Source organism: Macaca mulatta, chromosome 2, assembly GCF_049350105.2.
Source record: "Macaca mulatta isolate MMU2019108-1 chromosome 2, T2T-MMU8v2.0, whole genome shotgun sequence".
Lineage (NCBI taxonomy): Eukaryota > Metazoa > Chordata > Mammalia > Primates > Cercopithecidae > Macaca > Macaca mulatta.
The window spans coordinates 149,676,580-149,698,787 of record NC_133407.1 but is presented as its reverse complement, the minus strand read 5'-3'; the positions used below and the strand labels follow the sequence as shown (position 1 = coordinate 149,698,787).

Sequence of the window (22,208 nt, the reverse complement as noted above, 5' to 3'; positions counted from 1 at the left end):
TTACAAAAACAGGCAGCAGCTGAGATTTGGCCAGTAGTTTGCTGACCCCTGTCCTAGGCTAATGCTTCCCAAAGAACACTAATCCTCCAATGTCCTGAGTTCCCAGGTCAGGCTGGGCTCTCATTTGAGAAACTACTGCACACTAGAGTTTCTTAGAGATGTTCATTGCTTAGCAGAATATTAAAGGCTCTGAGAAGTCCTGAAACAACATTTGCATAGCTTTATCTAACTCAGTGTTTCTCAAATTTATTGAGAAGTGTTCCTCATTGAAATGAAAATTAAAACCACAAGACATACCACTTCACACCTACTAGGATAGCTATAATCAAAAAGTCAGACAACAACAAATGTTGGTGAAGATGTGAAGAAATGGAACCCTGATATATTACTGGTGGGAATGCAAAATAGTTCAGCCACTTTGGAAAGCAGTTTGGCATTTTCTTAAAAAGTTAAACACAAAACCCAGCAATTTCACTCCTGGATATAAGCCCAAGAGAATAAACATATGTTCAAACAAAAATTTGTACACAAATGTTCATGGCAGCATTTTTCGTAATAGCCCAAGGTAGAAACTATCCAAATGTTCATCAACTGATGAATGGATACACAAAATATGGTCTATCCATGCAACAGTATTTCATATAGCTACAAAAAGGAATGAAGTACTGATTCATGCTACAACATAGATAAACCTTGAAAGTGTTATGCTACACGAAAGAAACCAATCACGAAAGACCACAAGTTGTATGGTTCCATTTATATGCAATGTCTGAACAAGGCAAATTCACAGAGATAAAAAAAAAAAAAAATAGCTGAGTGTTGCTTGGAACTGGGAATGGAGATTAATGGTGAATGGGCAGAGAGCTCTTTTTCGGGGGATAGAAACATTTTAAACTTGTATTGTGGTGTGGGCTTCACACTTGGTAAATTTACTCAAAACTGTGCACTTAAGAGGAGTGCATTTTATGGCATGTAAACTACAATAAACTTTCTGAAAAGTTAAGAAGGAAGGGCTCCCCTCTCCCATCCCTGTTTCTGCTTTTCCAAAGCAATACTTCCTAACATCCTGGAGAACACACACTTGGGAAGGCGTGTCAGGCGCTTTCGTGTGTTATCTTGCACACCCATTGTTCAGAGGAAACTCAGGCTCCACAGAAATAGCTACCTTGTCCAAGATCACAAAACCGGTAGGTAGCAGAGCCTGGTCTTGAACCTGTCCCTTGATCCCAAGTTTAATGCGTGTGCTGCCCCTCTGTGGCTGGAGGGTGAGACTGAGAGCAGCAGGAGGGAGTGCAGGGAGGAGAGTGAATCTAGAAGTGGGGACTTTCCAGAGGAGCAGGAACCCAGGGAAATGCCTCAAAACTTAGGCCTCACAGGGAGAAGTGAGCAGAGGTCCTGAAGGTCAGGAGGCAGAGTGCATAAGGGGAAGGTGAGAGACGGAGGAGCTGCTGCAGCTGTGAGGAATCCACCACAGGGTATAACGCAGCCATTCTCACTTGCAGAACGTGGATCCCACGTGGCAGGAAGGGCCTCCCCCACCCCATGGCTGGGGTCCGGGTCCTCAGATTCCTGCCCCTTATTCCTCCTCCCAGGACTCAAGCAGCTCAAAAATGCTGTCCAGGTCACGGCTGCCCCACAGGTTCCCCACACGTGCCCAAGGGGAAGCAAATCTGCATTCAGGAGCATCCAGAAGCTCAAAGCTGGCCCACCTGTGCCCTGGCCCCTCCGAAGTGGTCTGCATTAAGGATTGCAAGAAGCCACTGTGTGCCCTGGATGGGTGGTGGCCAGGATAGGCATGAGAGCATCAGCAGCAGCCCTGCACAAGGAGGTCAGAGCAGGGAGTGGATGTCTGGTCCCAGTCTGGGCGCATCCCACTGGGAGACCACAGGTGGTCACCTGTTTTTGGAATGTCACTTCATCCACCTCAGCTCTAAAATGAAAGTGAGGATGGGAGGTCTGTGGAAGGGGACTGGATTGTGAGGAGTTACCGCTGACCGGCAATGTCACACTGTCCACAGCTCACTTCACGCCAACTGCACTTTTAAGTGCTGTCTATTTACACCCGTTCTACAGAGAAGGAATCTTGAGCTTTGGCATTACCTGCTCAGGGTCCCAATTCCTAAATGAAAAGGACACGTTGCCCCAGCTCTGGTGCTTCTCCCCCATCCTGCATGTCTTCCATCTGCCCCTTAGTGAGAAGAGTGCAAAGCACAAGCAAGGGATGTGTGTGTTTGGGTGTGCATGTGTGACCCTGGAGAGTTTTATATACTTCCTCATTGTTTTATTAAAAACAACCTAGTCAAGTTATTCTGCTCCTGACCCTGAATTAAATCATTCACTCATCAGTGCCTTGTGCCACTGGCTGGAGGGCCACATATCACACACTAGAGGCCAGCATCAGTTGACAAATTCCTCATGAGTTTCTTCCTTCGTCCCTTCCTCCCTTTTCCTATCAAATATATTCCCCATCTGCTGAAAAACAAAGAACAAAAAAACAAACAACAAAAAAAACTTCTTTCCAGAGCCTGAATCCATGGGGCTGCAGAGAGGCAGCATACAGCAGTCCAACTCTGCACCTGGGATAAAGCAGGCAGCTGACCATATTTCACACACAGGAAGAAGCCTGGAACGGCGGAGAGATGCAGGTGGCTGGGTTTCAGACCAGCTTGGGTTCTGGCTCACCATGAGAGGCATTTTGGTCAGGTCCCTTAGTATCTCACGTCCTCAGAATCCCCTGTGTGAGATGAGAACTCAGATACTGATACCACATCATTTATAACCTGGGTGGATGGGTTAAATGAGGTCATGTGCTTAGAGGGCCCTGTGCAGGGCCAGGGTATACAGTAGGTGCTTAGTAACCAAATGTGACTTCCTTTTCTCTACTGCACCCATTAGGATGTAGAAAGAACCTCATACAAAACTCTTGCAGTTTAGTAAGTTGCTGCTTCCTGTTCTATACTGTAAGACATCTAGTGTGAAAAATACAAATACCCATCTGGCTAAATTTACACACAAATATGTTTACTGTAATGATCAAGAACTAATAATAACAGGCGACCACAGCTATTCAGTATTTATTAAGCCCAATTACTACTAGTAGTGCTATAACAACAATTATTCCCATTTTGCAGACAAAGACAGTGAATTGCAGAGAGATTTAAGCAACAAGTGGAAGCAGCAGGATTCAAATTCTTGCTTTCTGGCGCCAAAGCCCAAGTCTCTAGGTCCCCACACCACACCACAGCACGGCACAGCACTTTTAAATAGCGTTTCAACAACTGTGCATACAAGCAGAACCTTGATCCTTGGCTGAAGGGCTTTCAGTATAGTATTCGGATGGTGTCATCACTAGAAGCATTAATTGGTCCTTCTGGGGAGGTGTTCTGGGCAAGAGGCCATCCCTGGCATTGATGGTTTAAGGCAAACAGACCTTGGGTTCTCCCTCAGGCCTCCACCCCTTACGCTTAATTGGCAGTGGGCCAGGCTTGGTGCCTCATGCCTGTAATCCCAGCACTTTGGGAGGCCAAGGTGGGTGGATTATCTGACGTCAGGAGTTTGAGACCAGCCTGGCCAACATGGTGAAACCCCAACTCTACTAAAAATACAAACATAGCTAGGTGTGGTGGCGAGTGCCTGTAACCCCAGCTACGTGGGAGGTTGAGGTGGGAGAATTGGTTGAACCCAGGAGGTGGAGGTTGCAGTGAGCTGAGATCGCACCATTGCACTCCAGGCTGGGCAACAAGAGCGAAACTCTGTCTCAAGGAAAAAAAAAAAAAAAAAAAAAAAAAAACACAAACCTTAATTGGCAGTGGAGAAGTGCTTCTTGGTGCCTGGCAGATAGGGGTCCTGGCTCTTGCTTCAGGGATGGCCACCAGGGTGGGTCTGGCTGGGGACAAGGGAGTGAAATTGCAGACTTGGCATGCCCCTCCCTACTTCAGCAGCTTGGAAACCCAAATCCTGTTGTATGCTGTATTTTCTTCTTTTACTTAAACCTACTTCCTACATTTTCTACAAAAAAGGACACAGATCACTTTTGCACTAAAGAAATCAAATGTCCACTGGAAAACCTGTTTCTATGAAAGGGAACCGACGGAAGAGGAGAATTAAATTTCTGAACCTGGGAACTTGTATGCTTTGACAGACAGGGCAAAAAGGAGAGTAAGAGGAGTGGTACCAAGAGTACAGGGAAATATGGGCAGGAGGAGACTCAACTGTGAACAGAGTTCTCTCTTAGGGAAAAGGGCTAGGGGAGACACATTTATAGGTTATATTTAATCTGACATACAAACGTATCCCATTTATATGTCTATTGTGTTTTCACTGCTTACAACAATAATCACTTTTTTCTTTTTGAGACGGAGTCTCGCTCTGTCGCCCAGGCTGGAGTGCAGTGGTGCGATCTCAGCTCACTGCAAGCTCCGCCTCCCGGGTTCACACCATTCTCCTGCCTCAGCCTCCTGAGTGGCTGGGACTACAGGCGCCCACTACCACCATGCCCGGCTAATATTTTGTATTTTTAGTAGAGACGGGGTTTCACCATGTTAGCCAGGATGGTCTCGATCTCCTGACCTCGTGATCTGCCCGCCTCGGCCTCCCAAAGTGCTGGGATTACAGGTGTCAGCCACTGCGCCCAGCCAATAATCACCATTTTAACATCAGTTAAATATTCAACAATTAGAATAAGAACGTCACAACACCCTGTTAGGGCAACAAAGTGTTGATCTGGCTTTGCTTTGGTGAATTGGTGAATCTCCTGAGAGTACTGCATGTGGCCCAAGCCCCCACTCAGCACAAGTCTGGTATGTGTCCTCAATGGGACCTTTTCCTGTTCCCCCAAACCCTAACCAAGGATCCCCAGCGCCTCCCTGGTGGGAAGGAGTAACAACGGCCCTCTCCTTGAGAGAAGAGATCCTCTGTGGGGCAGCTGGTTGGTGGGTTTGGGGCACCAGGGCTGCTTGGGGCCACTAGGAGCCAAGAAGCTGGTTTTGGGTTCTGGGAAATCCCTCAGCGTTTCCAAAATTATGTTTAGTTAATGGTAAAATTGAATTTTTTTTCTTCTGCCTGCATTACAGGCATTAGTTCATTTAAAAAATTAAATTTAATTTTTTAAATGAACTAATATCAAGACAAATGGTAACTAAACAAATAAATACATAAAGATTAACAAGGTGGAAGCTTCTACTAGCTTCTTCTCAACGTCTGCCTACAAACTCCCCTTTGTGTTACAATCTTCCATTCACTGGAAGGAAACAGTAAATGATGAAGCATTCAGAAAGCAAGCTTCATTTTACTTTTCAGGGCTAGATATCTCTGTGGGCCTGTAGGCACATATAGGAGAAAGAAAGAACTACTAGTTTCTTCACAATGTCTGCCTACAAACTACTGTAAATGGGATTTGTTACACAAACAGGAGGGTTCGTTATGATAAATAACAGCTTATTCACTAACCCTGTGGCTCCCATTTTTTAAATTATGAAATCATGTTCCTAGTTTTGTTTCTAATTTAAATAATACAAAAAAGTTCAAAGCAAAAAGTAAGCCTCTCTCTATAACCTCACTTGCCCCCGAGTCCCACTCCTGGGTAATCTGTTAATAGTTTCTTATGTATACTTCCAGACATGGTTTATGGTTATAAAGGCATATACAACACATGTATTACATACGATATCATACACAACATTCTACAACTCACCTTTTTCACTTACTGTTAGCTTCTCTGTGTCAACACATTTTCTGCCTAATTCTTTTTTAGCAGTTGTATAATTTTATCTAATTGGTATCATATTTAAGAACATTTTACATGTCCTTTTTAACTATCATATACAGTGCTGCTGAGGACATGCTCAGGTTCTATGTAACTAGCGAGGTCATATCGCGAATAAACTTTCAGAAGTAGGATTTGGGGACAAAACTTATGTGCAGCCCCAGTGCTGCAGGTTATTGCTAAATTGGCTTCTGTTGCTGTTGTTTAGAAAAAAAATGGGGCCTTGAGAGTTCAGGCAGATTAAGAGCTGCCCATCTGCCTGCATCAGAACAAGTTCGCTGAGGACGCATGAGGTTAGAAGACCTCACAGCAAGTGGGAGGCTATGGAGGAATTAATACATCAGAGAGACCGTTCTCTTACTCCCTTCAGTGTATTCTATGGACAAGCATGGCAAGACTGCTTCTACCCTGTCTTTCCCAACAGTGCAGGGCACCACCACCCAGCTTCCACCTCCGCAGGAAGGAGTCTTAGGTTCCTGCACCTGGACCACATCCATGGCCTCCACCCGCAGCCTGGGGAGGCTGCCTTATCCTCAGGCCTGATTACACAACTCTAAGAATAGAACATTTGCAGGCATCCCACAGAATCACTGCAAACCCTTTAGAAGTGTACAGAGGCCCTTCATGCTCTTCTCCAGGCTCTTTGACTGCCTTGCCATTCCCCAAAGAGCCTCCCACTATGGGGTCACCACCCCCGCTGCTCCCTCGGTCCTGTAGCTCCTGGGACCTCCACACAGCTTGCTCCCTCACTTCTCTCAGTTCCCTGACTGACATGCCACCTCCTCAGAGAAGCCTTCGCTGACCCTCGGACACTTTCTGCCCTCTAACCCTGCTGACTTTTTCTTCAGGAAACTGAACTCAGCTTAATCCAATATTTTCTGCTTATTTGGTTATTGGTGCTCTCAGATCCGTAAGGATGAGTTTTTGTTTTGTTCATGTTGCATTCCAGAACCTGCAATGAGACCTGACATATAGTAGGTGCTCAATAAACACCTGTAAGTGCATAGATGTTCTGGCCCCTGCCTGCTGTTCAGTAAAGTCTACCCTTAGCCCCTAGGATCTAAATGCAGTAGCATTGTGGGTAAAATCCATAAGCTGCAACACACAACTTCAGATCTCTGCGCTCTTGCTTTTTTTATTCTCTCCACCTGGTATGTCACTTACTCACTCCATAGCCAACCACATGAACTTCTATTCATCCTGCAAAACCCAGCTAAAGTATCACCAACTCCATGTAGCCTTCCCCAAAGTCCAGGTATCCAGGTTTCGCCAGCCTCGCTCTGCAAGCCTTCTACAGATATATCTGTTACCTCGTAATTCAAAAACTCTTTTTTTTTTTCCTACTTCCCAGCTTCCCCTGCCAGGCTATGTGCTTCTTCAGGGAGAGCCAGTGTCCTCCTCATCTTTCTGGCTACTTATAAGATGTCCAGCACCCAGTATTTACTTAAAAAATGTCAAAAGAACAATTAAGTGAAGAAAAAATGCACTGAGAAAGCTCACCATGCCTACTGTGAGGGGAAAACAAGGCCTTGCTTGATGAGCCTTCTCTAAAGAATCTTAAAAAGAATCCACACAGACTTGTAGAGATCTGGATAAAGTCTCCTGTGTAAAAACAGCTACCATTTATTAGCACTTACCACATGCTAGGAGTTTTGTAAGCATCATCTCATTCCATGCTCTTGACAGCGGGGTGGGTACGTTTACCATATGTCATCCCGTTTTCAGAGGAGCAGACAGAGGCTCTACAGGTTAATCAGGGTCACACACCTGACAGGTGGAAGGGGCAGCTGCTTAAACTGGGCTCTAGAACTTGCCACTAAAATCTGCACTTTAGCTATGGGGTGATGTGTTGGGGGTATGGTGGGGCCAGGTAATCCAAACTAGCAGAACAGGATGTTGCCACACAGCATGCAGTGCTGACCTAGGAAAGGGTCCGAAGGGCACTTCTGATGCTGAATCAGGAGGCAGGAAGGCTATTGTAGGCAAACAGACCAACTGTGCACAGGTCTTGGCAGCTTGGGCCCAACCATGACTCTGTACCTGTAGAGATGGGGCTGGAAGGGACCCTGTGCCTCCAGTAGCCAGAACTAACACAGGTACCCCACTTATGACCCATCAAAGTTCTCAGAATGTGTTAGCCCGGAGAGGTTGGTAAGGCAAGGAACAGAGTTAACCCCATTTCATATATGGGAGAACCAATTGCAAAAATCTATTTACATGTTAAAACCTTTCCAAAGAGCTTAAGATGGGCTGGGCTTCCTACAGGAGAAGTCTCATTCATTCAATCTTCATCTCAGCCTTGCAGGTGGGTGTTCAGGTAGGTGTTATCATCATTTCCAATTTACAGATGTGGACACTGAGATCCAAGGGGGTAAGAAACATTCATTCATTCACTCTTCCATTCATTCATTTCAACAAATATTTATTGAGCACCTAGAATGTGCTGGCAAGACAATAATGAACAAAACAGATATCGTCCTTGCCAGCATGGAACTTAAATTCTGATGGAGAAAGACAGAATAATCAAATAAATATACAAGGATTTCAGATAATATAAGAACTATTAAGAAAGAGTGATGGGGCATTAAGAAAGAGTGATGGGGTTGAGAGGGACTGGGGTGCAGATTCCATGGGCATGGTCAAGGAGGGCTCCCCATGTGACACTGACATTTGAATTAAGATTCAATGGTAAGAAGGAGCCAGACACACAGGATCTGGTGAGAAATCTTCTAGCAAAAGGAAAAGCAAAAGCCAAGAGACTGACCCTGGGACAAGGCCCGTATATCCGAATATACAGAAAGAAGGACAGAAAGAAGGCCAGTGTGGAGGAGAGTAATGTGCAGAGGGGAAGACAGGCCTGGGAAAGAGGCAGGGAGTCACCCCAGTCCCACAGAAAGAACCAACCTTCACTCTAGTTCCTCTGATCCCAAATCTCATGTCCAAAGAAAATCAATTAAAATATCCACATGACTCAAAAATAAACACTAAAAACAAAACTCCTCCAGTGAAGATAAACCAGAAAAATAAGGCCTCATCCTTCTGAATAAATAGAACTGAATACCCTTAGAGCTTAATTTGGGCCCAGCACACAATATGTGCTCAACATGTGCTTGCTGAATGGACGCTGCGCAACAACAATTTTGGTTGTATACATAGCAAGAACGGAGTTGCTCCCCCAACCCTGGACTAACAGGACTTGGAGGCTTGAGAAAGGGAAGTGAAGATGAATCAATGTCCATCTGATGCCACAATATTGGTTATGCACTAAATAGCATTCAATCCCACCAGAGGGTACAGGCTCAAAATTTAGAACTGCAGACACATTTAGATAAATGCACGGATGCCAGATGCATAATGGGTTACTAAGGGAAACGAGGGTGGCCTAATTTTGAAGCCTGACATTAGGAAGACAAGCAGCCCTGGCCCTGTAGGACCCCCCATAAGAGTCAGAATCCAGGACTGATCTAGGGCCCGAGCTTCTCTCATGGGCTAAGCCAGCAAATTTAATTACATCTGAAAAGGGAACTGACACTTCAAGATGGGGGTGGGCAGGCCAGGTGCCCATGGCCAAGGCAAAGCCATGGCCAGATGCAGGCAGAGAAGTAGTGCCCTATAAATGATTTTAAGGTTATCTGTGGGCTTGTCTCACCTCTGCTTCCAGAGACTAGAACCTCATCTTCCATCTTTGCTTCCCCTAAATAAGACACCGTGTCTTTCTTATGTGTACCAGGAGCTCAGATGTTTGTCAAATGAATGAACTATAATAACAGACAGCCTAGGCAGTCTACTTTGAGCAATGTGGCCTTCACTGAACTCCCTGGAGTTGGAGGCAGTATGAAAAGGACAACAGGATCCCATGAAACCAGACACACAAGGAAACAACAAAGAGAGATGAAGAAATGCTTTTGAGGAAGCTTGATCCAATACTTGAAGAGTGCTGTCACACAGAAAAGCAATTAGGTATGCTATATCAAAGCCCCAGAAATCAACTTTTGGCTGAATTTAAGGAAGAACTTATTCCTAGCAAAATGTTTCCCAGACTGCATTTAGCGGAATGCGAGCATTCAGGGGGTGGAGTACACTGGGGCAGGGTCAGAGAGAGGGAAGGGATTCTAATTTAGTCCATAGGAAAATAAGTTTGGGAATTTGGGTTCAGCAAAGGTAAATGGATATTCTCACTGAAGGACACAGCTTTCATCCCTTCTCAAACTTAGATGGCTCAAAAGCTTTTCATAGGATGATATGAACATCTCACACAATCTCTATATTCCAATCTCAGCTCAGGGGTAAAGAAGAATTAGAGGTGTCTGACAAAAGCATAATTGTATGAAGGGGTGTGTGTCCCACTAGTATTTGAGTACTTTTAGGATACAGGATTCAACACTGTATGGATGATACAGACAGAGATGCAATCTGAATAGAAAACTAGAACCATGGGTTCATTTTCTCATGAACTTTCATCTTGAGTAACCAAGTAGCTGGCAGGATGGTCCATACTGATGAGCATGCAGTCAAACTGCCCTTGCCTGCCCTTGGTGTCCAAATAAATGGATAATATGGATATTGCAAAGGGGTCCTGGAATTAATCAATGCTGTTGGGTGAGAGGCTTAATGACAGCATGTGTTCTTGCCAGAGCCCACTTTGACTCTTCTCATATAGTATTTTCTAGGACATATTGCCTGCCTGTCTGCCTTCCTCATCCGTCCATCTAGTCTATAAATATTCACAGAGGGCCTTCCATAGCCTGGCAATGATGAGTAAAACCAGACAAGGTGCCGCTTCATGATTGCCTATTGGGGAATACAGGCTACGAACAAATATTATACAAATAATGATTTAATTAAGGTTTTCCATATATGTTACAAAGGAAATGAATGGTGCAAAAACAACAGTAACTAACACAGAGACCTTGTCCAGTCTGGAGTTTCAGGGTGAATTCTCTAAAAGAGCACAGAAACTGTTCTGCAGAACCCCAAATGTGCAGGTCCAATACAAGTCTCTGACATCCTTCCAGGAAACCTCAGCCCAATGAGACTGGGAAAGACCACAAAGGCCCACCCAGCACAGAAGTCTCCTTTGAAGTACAAATCTAATGGATTTGAGACTATGATTCAGTAGGCCTGGGGTAGGTAACCAGGTGATTAAAATACTGCTACTCTGTAGACCACATTTAAGTAGCACTACTCTATAAAGCACTTTAAAAGATGTAAACAAATGGAGAACTAGCTATACCATGTCCATAGACAGAGAGGTTGGATCATAAAGATGTCAAATTTTCTCAAATTAACCCACGAGTTCAATAGACTTTTAATCAAAACTCTCACAGAGTTTTTTTTTTAATTGCTGTTCTTGTTTAATTCAACAAACTGATTCTGACATTCATTTAGAAGACTAAAACAATTTTGGAAAAGAACAAGTGAGAGACTTGCCTTACAGGCTCAAGGCTTACAAAAAAACTATAGGTGTGGTATGGGCACAGAGACAAAGAGACCAATGGAACAGAACAGAGAGCCCAAACACAGACTTGTGCTTAAAGGAAATTATGTGTAGAAGATGGCACTACAAATCAGAAAAGAATGAATGATCAGTAACTCCTGCTGGGAAAATAGGTTATTTATACATTAAAACCTGGATTTCTACCTAAAACAACATTAAAAACATAAAATTCCAGATGGATTATACTCCTAAATGTGAAAAAAAAAAAACAAAAAACTGTAAAACTCTTAGAAGAAACTATGGAAAATTTTTTCAACTTTGGGGTAGGGAAATATATCTTAAATAAGACACCAACTGTGCAAACCCAGAAGAAAAGTTGACAAATTCGACTTCAGTAAAATGGAAACTTCAGTATACCATAAATAACAAAGAAAAGCCACACACTGGGAAAAGATAATATCTAGAATGTATCAACAATTTCTATCTGTAAGAAAAGACAAACAATCCAAATAGAAAATCATATAAACCTGAAGTTCACAGGTACAGAAATCAAATAGCAAAAAACAGACAACAAAACAAAACATGAAAGGGTGCTTAACCTCACAAGTAATCACAGAAATGTGAATTAAGATATCATTTAATGCCCATTACACTGGCAAAACAAAAACTGAACAGACCAAGTGCTGTCCAAAATGTGAAGCTATAGATATTCTCACAAACTCTTGTTTGGAGTGTATTAGATTAATTTTTTTTTTTTTTTTTTTTGAGACAGAGTCTTGCTCTGTCGCCCAGGCTAGAGTGCAGTGGCGTGATCTCAGCTCACTGCAACCTTCGCCTTCCATATTCAAGCGATTCTCCTGCCTCAACCTCCTGAGTAGATGGGATTACAGGCATGAACCACCACACCCAGCTAATTTTTGTATTTTTAGCAAAGACAGGGTTTCACCATGTTGGCCAGGCTGGCCTCAAACTCCTGACCTCAGGTGATCCGCCCACCTAGGCCTTCCAAAGTGCTGGGATTACAGATGTGAGCCTCCATGCCTGGCCTAGATTAATTTCTTTCTAAAGCAATTTTACATTATATGATAAAACTGACAACGCATGTATGCCACAACCCAGCAATTCCACTCAAGGAAGAACAGACTAGACATTTTTACTCAGTGTACTTAATAATAGTGAGAAATGGGCAATAGTCTAAATGCCCATCAGAGGACCTGGATAAATACAATATAGGCCATTCATACAATGAAATACTCTGGTAGAAAAATGAAAGAACCAAAGCTACATGTGCCAATATGGATACATCTAAGAACCAATATTGAGAAAAGAAATAAAGTTGTTATAGAAAATGTAAGTAATAGATACTAGTAACATAAAATTTGAAAAATATGCAAGAAATACCTAGGTGCTATTTGGGAGATATATACGCCAGTATAAAGATGTACATGAGAGTGGTAAATCTAAATTCAGCATAATGACCTCTAGAGAGGGCAGGAGATGAATGGTATCTGGGAAAAGAATAAAAATCACTCATAAATCACTGCCCCACCACACACACATACACTAGTATTAATCATCATCAGAGTAATGGAGGCTTCTTCAATGAAGCCAGGACTTTTTAGATTGCAAAGCTTCAGAAAGCATTTAGTCCAGCCTTTGACCCATACAGGAAACTTCTCTCCAATACCTGGGGCAAGGGATCCTTCTACCTTTATAACAAACTTGCAAGTCAGGGCCACTGCGTATGGTTATACAGGTCGGGCACCACACAATTCTGGAATGTATATTTCATAATGTAAATTATGACCCCTTGGGTTGTTCAGTGTGCAGTGTACACAACCCCACTCGGCAGACCTGTGAGGGTCACAGATCCTTTGGAACTCTGATAAAACTAGGCCAATTTCTGGGAAAATGCCCATCCACACAAGTACTACTTACAATTTCAGTGGATTCAGACACACCCCCAACAATGATTGGCAACCCTATACTGGTCAACTTCCAGGGACTGGTGCTCACAATCTTCTGAAGTACTTCCAGACAATGCAATGCTGTGAGACCAAGCTCTTCCCTATGCACATTTAAAACCTGCTTCTTTATAATCTCTATCCATTAAAGTTGATCTCCTTCCTTTCCATATGACAATTCAGCTACTGAAAGAAAGCTAATCCATCCCCCCTAGAGATTTACGCTTTCCAGGCTAAATACACTCTTGACTTAGCTTATTGCAAACAGGCTGCATCTCTTCTTTTGCTCAAAATGAATTTTTAAACTGTCTATCCTTTCACTAAGCACTTCCTGCCCTAATAAGCAACTATGCACGCTGACATGTTATCAAAGAACAAGAAAACAATTCTCTCAGCTGCCCCTTTGGGAAACCTCTGAAGATATGCACTCTTGCTTCCGAAGCCGTCGAATGCTCACAGAAGCCAGGAAGTGCCAGGCTGGAATGAAGGATCACGCTTTTTCCAGGAATACGGGCAAGACCAAGTGAGCAGAACCAGGACAGAGCCCCCACAGGCCAAAGGAGACAAGTTCTTCTCCACTTACTCCCAAAACTCCATGACGGGGGAGGTGGCATTCTGCAGAGACACATGGCTGTAGTTGCTCACATTCAGTTTCTGGAACTCCACACAATTCTCTACAGTGGAAACAGACAAGAAATAGAAGAAAATTAACCTCCATGAAAGTTGAATCCTGAAAAACATTCAGGATGTGCAACTAGGCATTTTCATGTAGCCGCTCCAAGTAAACATGCGTCAAAGGGCATTGGGGAAAATCAGTATTTTACAAACAGTTAAGAGGTTTGGACTGATTAGAACAGGAGGAAAAGTTTATGGGGAAGGGGACCTTCTCTCTCCCATTCCCAACCAACACTCCCTATCAAACCGTCTCCTCTACCCTTGTTCCCAAATCTTCTTTTCTTTTTTCCACTTCCCTGTCTGAGGCCCATCAGTAGCATTTAGTTGTCTGGCTGAAGGGCTCTAGTGGAATAGAAGGACTAAAGGAATGGATCATCCATGGTGATCTTGGGGCAGTAATGCAGCTGAGACTGTTTTACTTTATGTGAAAAGGGGCTAATGCCACAGCTGTCTCATCAAAATGTGATGATTGGAGGAAATGGTGTGAGCCAACATATATCAAGAATCCCTGGTTTCTTCATCATTCCCTCACTCGATCCAGTCAATCAGAAAGGATTTACTGAATGCCTCTTCTCATTTCATGAAATTTGATGTCCCAGGGAGATTTAATCTCAAGTAAAAGCAACCTAGTATTCATCCTTCAAGGCCCAGTGCCCCTGGGCCTTAACCCCTCCCTCCAGGAGGGCTTCCCCAACCTCCCTCCCCTGAAATCTAAGAAAGCAAGAATTCAAAGGCCCTCCAAGGAATCACCTGCTCCAACTCCCTTTATTTTGAGGAAGAAGAATCTAAGGTTCAGAAATAGTCAAGGGACCCCCACCTATACCCTTTTCCTCCTATATAAAGTCACTGACCAGTTGTGGATAGAACTGAAATAAACTCCAGCCAGGGCTCCATCTACTTTGCCATGGGTATTGCCCAGAAAAGTCCACCACCATGGGACCCATGTCCCTCTGTTTAGAGACACCTGGGGCACCAGACCATGAGCTCCCCGAGGGCAAGGCCTCCTGTATCCATTCACCTCAGAGGCCCCTGCACCCTGCACCATGGCCAGCACGGAGCAGGTGCCCGGTTGGCTTCACTCTTGCATGTCTTCCATCTCACATACGTATGAATGCTCCAAATCACATCTGTAATCTCTGCAGGCAGGAATCACCTCCTATATGTGATGGTTCACACATTGCAAGTGTTCACACACCTTTAGAGAAAGGGGATTGCAAACCATTTGAAGAAAGAGGTTTGCAGTCCACTGGGGAAAATCCAGATTGTCTGCCTGCTTGTTGATCCTCTTGGCAAGCGCTACCTATGTTCTGAAAGGAGGTGGTCTGTGGGTCCTCAGTCAGGCTTGAGAGGAGCCTGGAAACCTGAAATTATAAGCAAGATTTCTGAATGTGTCCTGTGCCTTTTTCTGGAGAGAGGAGACCTTGACTTTTATCAGATTCCCTAAAATAGGATTTCTCAATTCTTTTTTTCTTCCTAGATTAAAAAAAAAATTTCTTGGACACCCAAGTTGACCAATTATTTTTATTAAAATATTTAACCACGTACAAATAAACAATGAGTTATAAAGTCTTTGTGATTGTAGTATTCATACAATTATAAAAGCCAAATTAAATGTATAAATTAAATACCAAGCAAACTACAGAACCAACACAATTTAAAGTGATAACAGAAAATAGATGCATAGGATAATGCTATTTGGTAAAATTATATTGCTTTCCCAACAGAAAAATGAAACTGACACATAAGAAGCAGAATCTGTTGAGTTCAGGTGGTTTATTCCTCCGTGAACTATTTGAGATTTGATTACACCATTTTCCTCTGGTTACACTTCTGCAAAACCTTCATTCCCATGGTGTGTTGCATTCTCAACTGGACTTCACTTAGTAATAATGCTCTATTTATGAATAAATCTTTCTGGTCTTTTTCCCTTGGCCACCATCATTCTATTTGACACGAATGCATCTTAAATTATAAACATGCATAAAGTAAGCCACTGGAACCTCCTGACTGTCCTCAGTTATAAGGTGTTTGCTCAGACCATCCAGAACATGTGCATATTTTTAGAGTATCCTCAAAATAAGTACACACAATTAAATTATCCTAGAGGACTCACAGGCCTCCAAGAAAATGTCCTTGAATTATAGTTTGATAAACATTTCTATGAGTTCCCTGGCCAAAGGAAGGTTAAAAACTAGGGCCCTAAAGAGAGAAACAGCAAAAGCTCCACAAAATGCAACAGCCAGGGGTTGGGGGAGTGGGGGAGTAGGGCAGAGTCAGGCATTGCATAGGGCTAGAAGCCACACTGCAGCATCTCTAGGTCTACCACCTGCGGTTCCTTCTACTGGTCACCAACATCCTACCCAATCTTACTGGATCTCAGCCCTCAGGATGGCAGGCCACTTCCAGACACAATCTAACACAGGTTATCATATGGATGGTGAACAGGTCAAAGTGTATGTGCGAATTCCAGTCAAAAGGCAGCAGCTGTCTGGAGCACTATTGGAGAAGGGTTCTAAGGCCAAGACTAGACTGAGAAGGAAAGAGTGCTACAATTGATTAGCGATGTCTTCCGTGAGTATGGCCAGCTTAGACAGGGATTGGGCAGGGAAATGCCTTCCTTGGATTATCAAACTCAATGCTAATAGGAGGATATATGGAAAAACAAAGAATATATCGGAATCAAAAATAATCTAAAAGATTATCCATTCCAGCAGGAGTGGGGTTGGGGGTTAAATTCAAATGTCAGCTGGGTTGGATTGATAAAGTAAATGAATAAAGTGAGCTGGGTGGGGTTTGTGGTAACTCAATGACAGATTTGTCATTGAAGGCAATAGCCACCTTTTGGCTGTAGCCACTGCCGTCAAGCAGGAAAGTGGGTCTGGTGTCACCAGATTGTTTAAGTTTTTAAGATAGGCTGGAAACCTGAATTTTTCAGGTGAAGTCTTCCAACTTTTTAAATTTTGGCAACCAAATCCATTTTTTAAGTTTGCCATTCACTGATCTAAAGCCTGGTTGGCCTGTAGGTCCTCTGTCTGCAGCCCTTGATCTGGTCTAACCCCAGTTTTATAGGGGAAAACTTGACACTAGAGGCAAGACTGGTATTGGAGCTCTAGTCCCCTAAGTCTAAGTCTAGTGTTCTTCCTCACACCCCCATGCTACCCCCAAAGGGTTCAGTCTCTGCGTTTGACAGAAGACAGAACATCTCCATTCTCCTAACCATGCCAGTCTATGGGCCAATGCTCAGCTCAGCCTTTAGGGCTGCAACTCACAGAACGTACCAGAACAGGTGCAGAGCTGACCCCTGTTTCAGCAAGACTACCCTAGAAAACTAGACTCTTGATGAGAGGCCAGGGACCAGGACTGGCCTGAGGGCACAAACAAACCCCAATCCCAGGTCACCCAGCAGGACCAGCAGAGAGACCTCCGTGGGGCCATACCTGTGTTCCACTCATGCCCACAGGTAGCCCAGGGTAGCTCAGTAGTGAAGCAGTTGCTCAGGTAAAAAATGGCCCATGCCAGGATGATGATGTAGTACACATTCAGATGGGCCTCAATCACCTGCGTTGCATAGCCAATGCCTGAAGGGACAAAAGAAAGGAAGCAACTTGAGTCTATCTTTTCAAAACAATCTGCCTTTGCAGTTTACATTCCCTGTGCAAAATTTTATTTTCTCATTAACTCAACACATACCTTCAAATAAAGGGCAAACTTTCCTCCAACACGTAATGCCACCTTCACTTGTGAACTGCCCCAGAGCTGTCTCCAGGAAAAAAACAGGAATTCCACAGCAAATAAAAAACACCACGTAGGGAATCAGGAATGCCCCTGTAAGGATGCAAAGGAATGAGATGAAAACTGTCCCTGCCGTTTCATACTTGGCACAAGAACTCTTTTTTTTTTTTTTTTTTTTGAGACGGAGTCTCGCTCTGTCGCCCAGACTGGAGTGCAGTGGCGCGATCTCGGCTCACTGCAAGCTCCGCCTCCCGGGGTCATGCCATTCTCCTGCCTCAGCCTCCGGAGTAGCTGGGACTACAGGCACCCGCCACCACGCCCGGCTAATTTCTTTTTGTATTTTTAGTAGAGACGGGGTTTCACCGTGTTAGCCAGGATGGTCTCGATCTCCTGACCTCGTGATCCGCCCGCCTCGGCCTCCCAAAGTGCTGGGATTACAGGCTTGAGCCACCGCGCCCGGCCACAAGAACTCTTTAATAAACACCTACTACAGGCCAGACATGATGTTCTTTGAACTTGAATTCAAGTTCCCATTATGAGGACCAGAGTCAGAAAACAGGGCTAGGTTTATGTGAGTCCACCTCACATCTCCAAGCCTCAACTTCTCCATCTGTAAAATGGAGCTTCAGTTTTTAACATCTGCACTGCTTCCCTCATAGAATTGTAATGCAGCTAAGATGATAATGTAAAAGAAATTGTTTCATTGGCTCATTAAAAAAAAAATTACATCTCATCCTCCAGCATGGGTCAAATTCATTCCTTTCCTGAATGTTGCACCCTTTTTCATTTTAAAGTGACCTCAACAGACCAGGTGAGGGGCACCCCTTCCTCTTACTTTGGAAGTGACCTGCAAACAATCTTTGTCATAAAGAGCATTCTCAGGGAATTATACAATGAACAATATCAGGCCTCAAAGAATTAAGTACCCCTACACATGAGGCCCAGGTGTGGTGTCAACTTGCAAGGAGTCTGCAAAAAGAATCTATCTAGCAAAGGCTGGCTTTGAATTGGTCCAGGAAGAGACCACCCTAAGCATTAGTGTTTCTATTTGAAACACAATACCCATTGCCTGGGTCTTTCTGTGAAACAAATTAAATAACTGAGGTGAGCATGAACTATTACACCCAGAATGGGGATTTTTCCAAATCCCTCATTCTGTCCCTCCTGTCTAATAACAAAGCATGGAAACACATGCTATTTGCTACCATCTGATCTCACAAATGAAGGCTTTAACTGAAAGTGCTTTTTGCTAAATGAAGTCTCCTTAACTGCAAGGATTAATAGCAACAATTTTGATCAATCCTGATAGCAGGACCGTATCTATCAGCGTTTGAAAGTGTCTTAGCTTTTCTGGGCAAGCAGCTAATTTAAAGTTTCATATTGGGAAATAAATACTTTAAACTATTGTTGGGATTTATAAGGAGGGCAGAATGGACTTTTTTTTTTAAAAGGTAAACAGTTGAGAAGCAGATATCCCAACTACATTAGAAAGCAAAAAGTGTGGAAAAGGAGATAAGAGGATCTGTTTACTGAATCTAAATCTAAGTGATTAAAATCAGTTGCAGCAGGTCCCCTAACATGCTGTTATTTACCTGTGAAACCTCTAGAATCTAACGTATAACGTATGACACTTTCGGAAAGCCTTTTGACCTGTGTATTCACAAAGCTACTAATCCTTAGGATAATAAACTCAATCAAACCAGGAGATCTATGCATCTCATGGAAACTCTTGACAAGTCAGAAGAAAAAAAAAGTGACTCATTTTAAAAACTTTACTCACTACAACCCTTTTTTTTTTAAGAAAAAAAAAATCTGTGACAGAATTTGTAATTAACCCAATTTACCCTGTTTTCTGCTTTTAGGAAAGCTTTTTGTTTGGGCACAACATTTCCTGTATGGAAAAAAAAGATGTTAAAACAATTTGTGCCTGGGGACTACCCTAGATTTCCACAGGTTTCCAAGAGGACGCAGTTTACAAACGCTGAATCTGCAAAGAGAGGCGGGATTCAGAGCCGAGAGCACAGGGCACGTTGGGGGTCTCCAAGTCCACTCCCTCTCTCTCCCTTGCCAAGCCATCAACACCGGCGGCCACTTCATTACCAGTGCAGAGCAGGCTTGGAGCAGCCTGTGCCTTCAGGATGAATGTCCCCAAAGAAAGGGCCTGGGCCAAGCAGTACCCTTCTCGCTCTCCCGGCAGCTGCTCGCACAGGAAGTCCTGCTCTGCTCAGACAACGCGGTCCCTGCCAGCCAACTTCTGAGCCACCTTCGCTGGGGTTTGGGAATTTGCTGGAGGGGCAGGGGCACAGGAAAGAGAAGAGGGAATATACAGATACAGGCTCTTCCTTGGAGAAACTGTGCCACCGAAGGAGGTTTTATAAGATCCCTTGCCATGGCCCAGCCCAGCTGTCCTGCTGATATGACAGGAGGGGGTCCTGAAGGCTGGAGCCCCTTCCCTGAGCTGGGAGAGTTACGGATTCGCTGCTGCATCTTTTGTCAAACTGACTTTGAGAGGCTGTCACTAGAAAGGACTCTCTCGTCACCATCCTTTCCCTCTGCCCTTCTACATCTCTACGGCAGAGCATCAGCATTAAACCAGTGTTGCTGTTTGTCGTGGGTGACTCTCAGACCCGTAAAATAAACTGTTTGTTGCCAATTCTTCCACCAGAGGGGCCCCAAATAGTGGCCCTAAAATGGGCTTAAGAGTAGACGAAAGACTAGGCAGGAAACCATCGAGCAATGCCTCGCCTAAAAGTTCTCCCTGTGATGAGTCCAGTTCCAGTTTAAAACAAGGCCTTTGACATCAGAATCCCATCTTTATTTTTGGTCGAGTGAGACTTCTCTGACCCTCAGTGTCCTCATCTGCAAAATGGGTAGACCCCTGCCTACGAAAGTGACCGAGAGGATGAGATGAGATGATATAGGTCAAAGGTGCTCGGCACTTCAGTAAGCGCGCAAAAACTGAGACCACTTTGATCATCAGGAGTCCCTTCTCCACAGGCCTTTTTCCCAGTTAGGAAAGCTGAGGCTCAAAGGGGCCAAGTGCCTGAAACATCAGGGCGCGTACCCAAAGCAAGGGCTCCCTGGCCTCGCTCTGCATCTCACGCTGAGGACAGAACGCGGGCAAGTCCCCGCGCTAGCCGGTGGAACCCTCAGGTGCGAATTGGCACGTGCGCGTGCGCACTGGCACAGGTGGGCCGCGCTCCGGAGCGAGCTCAAGCGCCAGGTGCCTGGAGTCGAGGTTCTCCGCTCGGGTTCCGCTCCACGCAGGCGCGGGAGGGGGTCTCGCGCTAGCCCCTGGTTCCCCGCCCCCACCGGGCGGGTGGCGCCACCTCCCCTTCTCCTCCCTATCACCTCACCTCCTCCGTTCTTGTAGCACAGGTAGGGGAAGCGCCACACGTTGCCCAGCCCAATGATCTCCCCGGCCACGCTCAGCACGAACTCAACCTTGTTGTTCCAGTGGCCGCGCTCGTGGACCGCCTTGTCGCGCTTGTCGCGCGGGTCGCGCGCGGGCGCCGCGCCCCCGCTGCTGCCGCTGCCACCCGGCGCCTCGGACTCCCGCGCCTCCTCTGCAGCCTTCCCATTGCCCAGGGGCAGCGCCTTCTCCACCGTCATGGCCGCGCTGGCTGCCTCGTGCGCCGGCCCGGCTCTGCGCCGCCGCCCCGGGCGGGCTGGCTTTTCAGGAGGCGCGAGCAGGCGGGAGGGGGAGGCAGGGGGTGGAGCTGAGGGACCGGGCCAGGCCAGCGCGGAGACGGGGACTGGGACGCGGCGCGGCGCGGAGGCCCGGCCCGCAGGACGCCCACGCCACCCCAGCCCGGCTGGGCCAGAGAGCCCGCGAGCACCTTGTGCGCGCCGAGCCCCTGCAGCGCCCATCCTTCCCGCAGCCCTACCCACTGACCTGCTGGGACAAGAGTGGAAGCGCCCATTTAGGCCTAGGCTGGCACCACTCACCAAACGCCAAAGTTCTACCACCGTCCATAACCTTCAAATGCTTGGGCCTCAGTTTCCCGTCTCTAATAAGAGGAATGGGCTCTAGACCAGACTTCTCCAACTTGAACTTACACACCAGACACCTGCGGGTCATGTTTAAACTACACATCACGGTCTAGTAGATCACAGTAGGCTGAAGAGCCTGCGTGTCTGACGAGCTCCCCAGTGATGCCATTATGTCTGGTCCAGGGACCACACCTCGAGGGAAAGGGTGTAAATGAACTTGTGGCTTCTTCCCAGCCCTAGACACCCTGCAGGTCTTGTTCATACTGGTGTCCGCAGCTCTCAACATAGTCAGGACCGGGTGGCAGTTAAGTGCTTGTGTCTAGAAACAGGTAAATCTAAATTGTGTGATTTTGGTCAGTCATCTGATCCCTCTGTGCCTCAGTTTCCTGGTCTGCAAAAGGTAATACCAGTAGGGTCTTGTAGGTTTTAATGTAGGGGATGGATTTTTAGGTAAAAGGTTATTAAATGCTTATAAAGGTCTTGATACCTTGAAAGTGCCCAATGAACATTGCCCACTTTAGTATTATACAACGTGTAGACATACACACATTTGTCCATCTTCTTGTATAATATTTGTCTCCTCATTTGTAAGGATGATATACACTGTCCTGTTCATTATAATAGCCACAGAACCTAGCACAAG

The 22,208-nt window shown here is 45.1% G+C and overlaps 1 protein-coding gene across 4 annotated transcripts in view; it reads right to left on the bottom strand.

Moving 5' to 3' along the window:
- Positions 1-21,249, bottom strand: part of SLC6A11 (solute carrier family 6 member 11) — a 124,367-nt gene extending 103,118 nt beyond the window's left edge. The window contains 4 exon segments of one of the 4 annotated variants that reach the window (NM_001134952.2): positions 13,749-13,839; positions 17,278-17,418; positions 17,531-17,665; positions 20,929-21,249. In NM_001134952.2, coding sequence (NP_001128424.1) covers positions 13,749-13,839; positions 17,278-17,418; positions 17,531-17,665; positions 20,929-21,184 — 623 coding nt within the window. In that variant the 5' untranslated portion in view covers positions 21,185-21,249. 4 annotated transcript variants of the gene reach the window in all.
- Between the last annotated feature and the right edge of the window lie 959 nt (positions 21,250-22,208).